General features: G+C 37.9%; 1 protein-coding gene across 5 annotated transcripts in view; it reads right to left on the bottom strand.

The window, feature by feature from the left end:
• Positions 1 to 427: 427 nt before the first annotated feature.
• The window catches only part of LOC145993917 (uncharacterized), a 47,825-nt gene continuing 36,996 nt past the window's right edge, over positions 428 to 11,256 (bottom strand). The window contains exons 2-3 of one of the 5 annotated variants that reach the window (XM_083129836.1): positions 6,294 to 6,394; positions 428 to 3,159 (exon numbers count right to left, since the gene is read on the bottom strand). In XM_083129836.1, coding sequence (XP_082985962.1) covers positions 2,004 to 3,159; positions 6,294 to 6,394 — 1,257 coding nt within the window. In that variant the 3' untranslated portion in view covers positions 428 to 2,003. Of the gene's footprint in view, positions 3,176 to 6,293; positions 6,395 to 11,256 lie in introns of all 5 variants that reach the window. The other 4 variants (XR_014442306.1, XM_083129835.1, XM_083129838.1 and 1 more) reach the window with 4 other exon arrangements.

Raw genomic sequence — 11,256 nt, 5'->3', positions numbered from 1 at the left:
ACCACAGGGCTAAGAAACCCGACCGGCAAAGGCAGACGCCTTATTGTATTGCATATTGGAGAAAGAAGAGGAATGCTTCTGGGAATCAGATTACATGTGCGACACGATTGTTGACCGACTTGTTATCAATCCAGCTGATAGCAGTAGCGGCGGCACCAGCAGTGAAGGGGAGGAATCTATGGAAGGAATCGACTTTCTATCTGACTCTGCTTAGGCAAGTAAAACACTTTTATATCTTCAAATTAAATTCTTAAGTACAGAAGTTCAGCTTATCTTGTGAATAGTTATAGTTTTCCTTTTTATTTAATTTCTCGTAGCTTGTAACATTGCTTTCGCGCCAACTTTCTCTCACACGTGGTGGAAGCAGCAGAAGCTTTTCTATCATCCAATCGCTGATGATATATAATGATATATAATGATTTGTCGCTGTGTCTGGGCCTTGATGGGGCAAAGAAATTCAAAGACAAATATATTAATATACAAATAATATTAAATTAATTAAAAATACATTAATTTGGATGCAATAATAATAATAATCAGTGCTTTTTTTTCAGGCGGTACGCAACAGCACTCTGTACCGGTAACCTTTATATGTGAGAATGAAACTAAAAGGATTTTACTTTAACGAAATAATAAATAACAACAACAAACCAACTTGTAGAGTACCGAAAACTTTCCTTCCAGAAAAAATCACTGATAACAATAATCAATATTTGTCTTGTTTTGTCAGAAGCAAAGTGACTCGTCATGTCATGTCACTTTGTGTCCCATCATGTTGTGTGTTGTGTCACACTGTGACTGATCATGCATCGCCATGTTGCATCGTGTCGTGACTCTTCGTGTCAGATCCGGTATGTGGCTAGCCTTACCGCCAAAGAGGATTCAGGTATTATGTTTCCCAGAAGTATGGGTTTTAACTAACACCATAGGTACACTTTTAGTGTTTCTGATGATCTAGGCATCTAGTGAAAAGAAAATCAAATATTTCATATGTTATAAAAAAAATGTGCTCTTACAACAAATCGTAAGTATTCATAAGAAAAAAAGTGTTTTAATTCCTGACCTCAATGTGACTAGTGTGCTTGTTTGTTCTTTCATCATAATTATGTTTCTTAATGGAACAGGCAGGTGTTTTGCTTCCAGCAGAATTTTGTTTCTCTCAAAGTGTACATCACTCGTACATTCTTCTATTGTGGAGTCTTCAGTTTCCTCGTCTTCTGATGTTGAATGGCCTGAAAATGCATCTGAAACAGTTCTGTAATGTAATTATAATTTAAAAATGATGTTGAAAGTTGCTCCCCAGATGGCAGTGTGGAACTGCTACGTGAAGTACGGGTCATATGCATCATGCGATAGGACTGAACTCAGTGTATTCGTTTGTGTGTGAGCGAGTGTTGCACAGCCACAAGTGGTGGTAGTTCGTTGTTGTACAAACTGTTCTTTTGTGTATAATATCCATTCATGTAATACATTTTTGTGTTCATGAGCTATGAGAGACCTGATATCTTTCACCCAACATGGGATCAGAGCCTCCTCGATGGCGCAGTGGTAGCGTCGTCCCCTTGTAATCAAGGGATCCCGGGTTCGATACCCAGTGGAGGCACATAGTGGTTCGGATACCACTTTAAACTGTAGGTCCAGTCCCAATTAGCCTTTATGTGCATAAAGTGAACTTAAAACAACAAATCAATCAATCAAACCAAAACGCGATCAACACACTCCTGGACTTGGGAAAGTTAAGTGTGCAAAAAATATTTTGAAATCAAGAATTTTAAAAAAAATTGTAGTGTAAAGAAGGTTGTTTCACAATCCGTTTGTTTCTCATCTTATCGAGATGCCTTTTCATCAATCCACAAATCACCTTGATTTCCGAGGCTACTCCAGGATCAACAACTGACCACGGAAAATCAAGCACTGAAGTGTTACTTCCAATCAAGAGGTTGAAACCTTGAATTAATTGGATTCTCCCAAAATAATTTATTAAATGCTGAATAGAAAATATGCTAAGCTCTATGAATTTCTGAATGTCGTCTAAGATCCTCCTTCCGTGCAAATGACTTCTTACATGTTGAACACAAAAAGGGCCTCTCTCCAGTATGAATTCTAAAATGTTTTCCAAGATGTTCCTTCCGCGTAAATGATTTGTTGCATGTTGAACACACATAGGGCTTCTCTCCAGTATGAATTATTAAATGACTTGAAAGATGTTCCTTCCGTGTAAATGATTTGTTACATGTTAAACACACATGGGGCTTCTCTTCAGTATGACTTCTTAAATGCCTTTCAAGATGTTCGTTCTGTGTAAATGATTTGTTACATGTTGAACACATATAGGGCTTCTCTCCAGAATGAATTCTTAAATGTTTTCCAAGATATTCCTTCCGTGTAAATGATTTGCTGCATTTTGAACACACATAGGGCCTATGTCCAGAATGAATTATTGAATGTTTTGCAAGACATTCCTTCCGTGTAAATGATTTGCTACATGTTGAACACACAAAGGGCCTCTCTCCAGAATGAATTATTAAATGCTTTTCAAGACCTTCCTTCCGTGTAAATGATTTCTTACATGTTGAACACACATGGGGCCTATCTCCAGCATGAATCATTAAATGATTTCCGAGACCTTCCTTCCGCGTAAATGATTTGTTACATGATGGACACACAAAGGGCTTCTCTCCAGTATGAATTCTAAAATGTTTCCTAAGATTTGACTTCAGTGTAAATGCATTATTACACACTGAGCATACAAAGGGTTTGTCTCCAGGATGAGAGAGTCTGGAATGTTTTCTAAGATCTTCCTTGCTTGCAACATTATGAGTTTTCCAATGCTTTTTAAAACTTTCCTTCAATGCTAAAGGATTGATACAGGTTGAACACAAAAAAGACTTTTCACCACTATGAACTCCTGTATATTCCGCGAGACATTTTACCTCCTTAAATGATTCCTTGCACATTGAGCACTCAAAAGATTTTGTTCTAGTATGATTTCGCACGTGAACCGCAAGTTCACATTTATCATTAAGCAAGTTACTTCCATCATTCCAAATAGCAAAACCTTCAGTGTTTGAAGATTTTGTAGATTCTCCTTCACTTGTAGATTCCAGATTAGTTCCACTATTCTCTGTCGCAGAGCAGAATGCTGTCTCTAGTGTTGAGCTGCAAGAAAGAAATCCTATTGGAAGTGATTTGGGTCTGAAGTTTTGAGTTGAAACATAAGTCTCTCTAAGATATGAATGTATATACCAGAAATAACCTGGAAGGAGATATACATTATTAAAGACAATTTATCACAGGATATTTCAGAAAAAGTGCACTACTATCTCACATGGTCTTAAACTTTCTTAGACCAATTTCACAATGGAAATTATCGATTAGTAGCTACAACCCAATTATTTGACATTTCAAAATGCTAAACTTAGTACAAATGAAACGCTATTTCAAATAAAAATACTATTTGCATAGCACAGATTATAACTTCAAGTACCGTGGAATACCTTATAGAGTAATTAAATAGACGCCCCTAAATTTTAATTGACTGTACCATGAAAACTGTATAGGAGATTTATGCAGTTTTCTGCATAATGAAGCCTCATTGATATATTTTTCTATCCTTAACATTATTCGTTTACACCATACAAAAGATTCTTTAAATTAGTAACATTTATTGATTTGGTTTATTTTACTTTGCTTTTGTGCCACTTCTGGCTAATCACGAAGATGAGTGATGATATGATGAATGGACGCTCACATATGCCCATACCCAGGCTAGAATTCAAACCCAGGACTCTTGGCATCGTTGTGCAATGTCAATCATGGAGGCCAGGATAAATTAATAACAGGCAGAAGTCATCATTAATATTATCCAGAAATGCACTTTTCAGTGAGCTAACTGTAGAATAAATTTTCAAAGGGTGATAATTAGATGTCTGAAGATATGTTACTAGAATCATTTGCGACCACCATCAGTCATGACCCAATAGCACAAATCTGTAAGGAATATTCACAATGTACAGATCATTCCAAATGACTTTTAGCATTTTGGACATAGAAAGGGTTTCTCTCGAGTATGATATCCAGGATAGGAGATTCTCCTGGATATCCAGAGGATTTCTCATTATGGATATGCATATGGGATATGCAGTATTATGTCCTCATGCTATTAAAAAATAGATGTAAATGCTTTGATACCAGTGGATTCTTTGATAATGTCAATTTAGTTATGTTAGGACTCAAATATTGTGATCCAGTATCAATTCATAACTCGCAAGCATGGCACAAAGCAATTGCACTGAACATAGGGTATTGTTTGACTAAGCGAGTTACACATGTGCACAAGGCCTGGAGTTAAAAGACTTTGTCTCATACACCACGCAAGGCTGTACTGAGGGGATAGTTGCTCCTGGTAGTGAACAATGTTAATTTGTGGGCATCCACGCCTGCATGTGTGTGTGTGTGAGAGAGATAAAGAGAAAGAGAGAGAGAAGGGGGGGAAGGTTGCTTGTTATTATAGTATGTGTAGATGAGGGCTTCGATATACAAAAATATAATCCAGCAATGTTCTTTGCGTATCCAAAGTACGTGTGAAAAATATCAGGATAATGTCACAACGAAATAAAAAACATCAAGATAATACCCCAATCATGGGTACCAAGTCACATTGATATCCGAAACATGTCCAAAAGTCATGCATACAATGTCCAAAACATATCCAATAATCATGCACAGAATGTCAAAAACTTGTCTAAAAATGATCCAAAACACACAAAAATGATGTCCAAAACATGTCCTTCCTGGATATTCACTGGTTGGACATATGGATGTTCAGAGAATATTCAATAGATGTCTACTGGACATTCCTCGATATCCTGAATTTTGGCACGAATATCCAGTAGATATAAATTAGATGTCTTCTGGATATTTGTGTGCTGCATGGGGAGCAGCATTTGATGGGTTTCGGGTTTGGAGATTATGAATGTTAAGTGAAGATGTGCAATTTTGAAGCAGTAAGTTCTTAGTTGGCAGCACTAGCAGGATGAAATGTTGTCAACAGACGCAGGCAACATGTACGGAAGTATTGGACACACATTTAAAATTAAAAATCTTAAATTTCCATCAAATTTGGTCTTCTGAGGCGATACTACGCTACCCCTGGCTACACTCAATTTGTGATTCGTCTTTTAATATACACACACATACGATATCATTATGTACTCAAATGAGAATACAGTTACTTAAGTGTTTATAGAAATGTGTGTGTGTGTATATATATATATATATATATATAAAAATCAAATAAGGTAAAAGGAAACACTCACCGGACAGTAGGAAAATTCAAAATTTTCGCTAATTTATAGCATCATCGGTGTGAGAAGAAACAGAAGACGGAACCGGTTCTGTCTTCTGTTTCTTCTCACACCGATGATGCTATAAATTAGCGAAAATTTTGAATTTTCCTACTGTCCGGTGAGTGTTTCCTTTTACCTTATTTGATTTTTACTTAGCCCTTTTGGCCCTCCTTGCTTTTATCCTATATATATATATATATATATATTATATATATTTTCAAGGAAAGGTCTTCAATATTATTTAAATGGGGCTTTGGCATGGGTCTTAAGGATGCAAATAGGTTAAAATTTGAGAGGTAATCAATTCAAAATTCTAGTATCCGACGACATGTTACTTATGTTCCCACATTTTGGAAAATAATTTTAAAAAACTTTGGAAATTTGGTACATGTCACAGTCTCCTAATTGGTGCACTGCTATTGGCTATCGCCATATGCAGATTTGACGTGCACACTAGTGCCTTCATAAAACAGTCTGATTAAAATGTCAAGATCACTTCCTTCAATATGTGAATAAAAGAAGCAAGGTGAAACTGTTCCAAAGTTGCTGGGGGTCAAATTTACCCCTGTGCGCTTGGCAACGTGTGTTAATTGTTAATTGTTACATAAAAAAAATGGGTTATGCATCTATTGAAACACTTTGCATAAGTCATTCCACATATGGAGTACCCCACTATGCTTGTATGGTGAAGCACCCAAAAATATAAATTTGTGTCTGATGTTTTAAAATTTCTTTAAAACAATTACCATGATGATAACAAAAGCACGTTGGTTATTTGAAGTAACAATATTAAAGATGGTAGAAATATCCTAAGTCTGCTTTTCCTATGTCTATTTGAGATTGATTGCTTAATATTAAGTTATTTTATGTTGCTTTTCTGCCACTTTTGGCTAATAGTGACAATGAGGATGAGTGATGATATGAAATTGATGAAACAACACTCACAAAGAACAATCATCCCCAGACCGAGATTCGAACCTGGTACCCCTGGAATTGTGGCATGCTGTGGTAACCACTCCACCACAAAGTTCCACTCCTAGGCCTACCTGAAATGAAATTGGTTTATTTTGGGAATCTTGCACACACAGCATAGTGCTACAAGAACAGACTTTTACAAGAAATTTTTGTCTTCTTTGGATCATAACCCACCATTTAGCCCAGTAAAAAGACTTTAAAAGACAGGAAAAAATTGATAAAACATGGCTGGCTACTAAAATAATGTATAGCATCCAACCCCTTTTGAAAGTCCTTGGTATGTCACTTTATACAAGGTGATTCAGAATTCCTATTACACACTTCTAGAGGTTGTAGAGCGGACTTAGTAGATCAAGTTTTGATAAGGAAACCATGTCTGAAAACGTGCCGTTTTGGTACTACACAGATGACAAGATCACATAATTTCACATCTTCCACTCTGCATACAGACGTTGCGCAGCTCTACCATTACGTCCAGCTTCGCCGTAAATTAACAACATGTTGGTGTTCTACACAACGTGGATTCAACCATACTGTAGTGCCTTCCACAACGACTAAATAGCAACTGACGTGAAGGTCAAAGCACACAGGATTGTAAACAGCGAACTGTCTGCAGCCACGACTGAATAGCAACTGACGTGAAGGTCGAAGCACACCAGATTGTAAACAGAGGACGTTGGAAGCAGCACACATGACATCAGGTGACTGAAGACGTCACCCTCTGTCAATGTGGGTTACCTACCGTGAAGCGGGAGATGTGAAATTATGTGATCTTGTCATCTGTGTAGTACCAAAATGGTCCGTTTTCGGACATGGGTTCCTTCTCAAAACTTTATTTACTAAGTCCCCTCTACAACCCCTAGAAGTGTGTAATAGGAATTCTGAATCACCCTGTATAGAGTTTGGTAGAGTTTTCTTTTAAGCCCACTTTATGCACAGGAAGGCTAATCAGGACTGGGTACTTGCAGTTTAAAGTGAGATCTGAACAACTTGTACCTCAACCTTACATCAAACCTGGAAACACTTGGTTACAAGGAGGCAACTTTATCACTACACTATCCACAAAAGGAAGAAAAATTAAAACTGTCCCACAACTTCTCAAGACACAGACTGTACCATTTGGAACAAAAAAGGAAGGAGAAAGGGCTCTCCCACATTCTGATAGGGGAGGAATTGTGATAATTTACATTTCTCAACATTATTTTTTTTTTCAAAAAATAGGAAGGGGCCCATATTTTTTTTTCATGTGTTAGTACATATATTCAGCTACACAATGGCATACTTCGTTTATTTTTTTTTTTTTTGCTTAATGCTGTTTTGAGATAATCTTAATTATAAAGTTTCGGTTTAGAATCCTTTAAGTATTCAAAGGGTTGTATCTGCTAACAGCATCAATATCCAAGTAATGTGCTATATCAGGTAGTTTGTCCTAATAATGAACTTCAATGCACAGTAAACAAATCTTTGGGGTACTCTTGCTTAACCAAGATATTAAGGGCAGAAAACAGGAAAAAAATGCATTTTGGACCCTCATTGTTGCTGCATAACAATGGAAAGCAACAATGTACCATCAAAACAATTCAATGTATATAAGCAAACATTTTATATTAACAGTATATCAAAACAAAAGTTTGGGATGTTGTTTCTTTCCATTGATACAGCACTCCAAAATTAGTCATGTTTCACTCTTCATGAAAAATGGAGGGTATGACCTTGAACTTCAACATTTTCTACATGGGAGGGAAAATTATTTCAGGGTTTCAAATTTGCACAATATTCATTTCTCATGACCTACTTCAATATGCAAAAGAAACAAGCCAAACAAAAATACATCTATCTCACATTGTTTGAATTTCAAAATAATGGCTCTTAACAACATATATGTATTTATGTAATATAAATTATTAATGTGTGTTAACATAATTTATGACAGCTGAATAAAAAATAATTGTCTGGCCTAAAATCCTGTATCAGAGAAAAATCAAGTAAGCTGCGCAGAAGTATTTCTCGAGGAATGCATATATAATTAGTGACTTAACATAATCTTATGTTATATTTGGTACGGTCAAGAAATAAGCAGATTAATGCCGCGAAAAAGCGAAATGAAGTGACAGAGCGATGAAACTTACGGGATATGTAGGCCAGGCTGGAGTACGTCACATGTCTGCGAGATGAGTTCCAGACCACATCGCTAGTGGTAGCACTGGCAGGGAAGGTAGGTTGTGTATATGCAATTTACCTCCAAGGTGCCAGTCAGTCATGGCGTTCACAGTGTCAGGTGCCACAAAGGAGGCTCAGCGATCCATGATACAGTTTTTGACGGCAGAGGGCAACACACCAGGGAACATTTACGAGCTTATGACTGCTGTGTATGGTGGTGAGTGCATGTCCCGAACACAAGTGTATGAGTCTGTTTCGAGAAGGACACACAACAGTGTCTGATGCAACACATACTGGGCACCCTAAATGTGCCATTACGGATGAGTCCATTTCTGCCGTTGATGACTTCATACGGGAGTGTTGGAGGATTAGACTGAACCAGATTGCAACCGAACTCTGCATTAGTCATGGTACAGCATACACTATTGTTCATGAACCTTCCATACTGGAAGGTGTGTGCAGCCTGGGTGCCAAAAATGCTCACAGAGGAGCAAAAAGCTACACAGATGGGGAATAGTCTCACGCATCTCCTGCGGTACTCGACAGATGGCGAGGGTTTCCCTGAAGCGCATTGTGGCAATGGACGTGATCTTGCTCAGCCGGTATATGCCAAAGAATAAATGTGACAGCAAGGAGTGGAAATGCTCCTCATCCCCACAACCCAAGAAAAGCAGACAAGTTGGCTTTGTTCACAAGATGATGTTCATGTTTTTCTTTGATCATCGTGGTCCACTTCTCTGTCGCTTCCTCCAGCACGGTGAGAAAATGAACGCTGCTCTGTACTCTTACATCTTGCGAAACGAAGTGAGACCTACAATCAGGCATCTTGTCATAAGGTGTCATCCTACTGCAAGACAATGAACGTCCCCACGTTGCTGGACACACTATGGACAGAATCACACAAATGGGTTGGGAATGCTTAGATTATCCCCCCTACAGCCCTGACCTATCCCCGTGTGACTTTAGTGTGTTTAGCCCACTGAAAGGCACCCTACGTGGAATCCACTTTGCCTCGGATGCACAACTGCAGGAGGCGGTCTTCCATTGGTGGTCACAGCAGCCACAGGGACATCAAACATCTGGTGAAGCGGTGGGATGCCTGCCTCAACAACGCAGGGGAGTATGCCAACCAGTATTAAAAGGTAAGTCCGTATTCATTCCGATTATTTATTGACCATATCAAATATTATCACAACATTTCGTACTTGGTAAATAACAAGAAAAAATAAACAGGAGAAGGTAGGATTTGAACATACGATGTTTCATTCTTGATGAAATACTATAACAAGGTGACTAACCAAACTGTTCCGTGAGATTACTAAGCAGAAACTCTGTAAAACATATTCATCTCGGTAGAAACGAACTTGTGCCAGAGTTCTGAACCATTTTTAACCACAGATCAAGGAAAAGGCGTAATGTACAGAATTTTCCAGTATTGTGCAAGATATCTTTAATGATATCTCACCTACAATTGTAAGAAATTTGCAATGTGGACAATTCATTCCAGGTGGAGGAGATCCTGTTCAGTGTTTCAAACTGCAAACATTTTTGTGCTTTTTATTTTATGTTTGTAATACAGGTAATATATGGCAAAGGGACTAATAGACTGAGATTATTTGGTTAATATTAATAATGGGAGTGAATAAGTCTACACCAGCCAGTCAGGACAAATATACATGAAATAATATTGCATTGAGCATGGAAATAATAATAAAACCTATCTAATAAAACCTATCAATTTTGAGGAAATTGGTGGCAGCCATATATAGATACCAAACAATCACAACCTTTCGTTCCTCATACTAACATACGTACATAGTCAATGTATTTTCTTGCATTTAGAATAATATGTAATATGTGGGCCTCCCCGACGGTGCAGTGGTAGCATTGTTGCCTTGTAATCAAGGAGTCCCAGGTTCGATACCCAGAGGAGGCACAAGTGGTTCGGATCCCACTTTAAACTGTAGGTCCACTCCCGATTACCCTTACTGTGCACAAAATGGACTTAAAACACCAAATCAATCAATAAAATGTAATGCTTTCAAGCATGGTGTAGTCACTGTGGGAAACTAGTGGGTCATTGCAACTGGGAAATGATGTAGACTATGCCAAATATGCCTACATGAGAGATTTTCAAATAACATAAATAAGCATTTCAACATATGGATGATACAACTACATAGTGGGTGAGAAATAACTAGGCAATGAAAATTTGATATAGTTTTTATAATACAGGGTGATTCTTTATGTAGTTTACAACTTCAATAATTTATAATTATTTATTGGAACCACATACAGACTTGGTTTATATGTCATTATGCAGCAAAACACTTCAAGTTTTTTATTAGAAATCTGTTATGGTTCAATGTGTGCACCATTGGTCATCCTGGACACATCCCAACGAAAGTCAATTTCCCGCCAAACATTAACCAGCATTTCAGGGGTAACATTAGCGATGGCTGTTGTGATGCAATCTTGAAGTTCATGAAGATTATGAGATAGGGGAGGGGTGTACACCCTATCTTTCACAAACCCCCACAAAAAAAGTCGAGTGGACTGTAATCTGGAGACTGCCGACAAAACTCTCCCTAACAGCTTCCACCACATCGTCAGCCACGGGTGAACGCCCTGGAGCCTTTGTGTGTCACACAGAACAACCTGTTTCGATAAATGTCTGGTGCCATGTCTGCTGGGCGGGTCCTTGCCGTATTCTGTGCGAAACTTTTGCTGTACACTCGTTCCTGACTTGGTTTCTTCGAACCAGAACACGGAC

The sequence above is a fragment of the Lepisma saccharinum genome, chromosome 10 (genome assembly GCF_977018435.1).
Source record: "Lepisma saccharinum chromosome 10, izLepSacc3.1, whole genome shotgun sequence".
NCBI classification, from domain to species: Eukaryota; Metazoa; Arthropoda; class Insecta; order Zygentoma; family Lepismatidae; genus Lepisma; species Lepisma saccharinum.
This window is presented reverse-complemented; position numbering and strand designations above follow the sequence as displayed.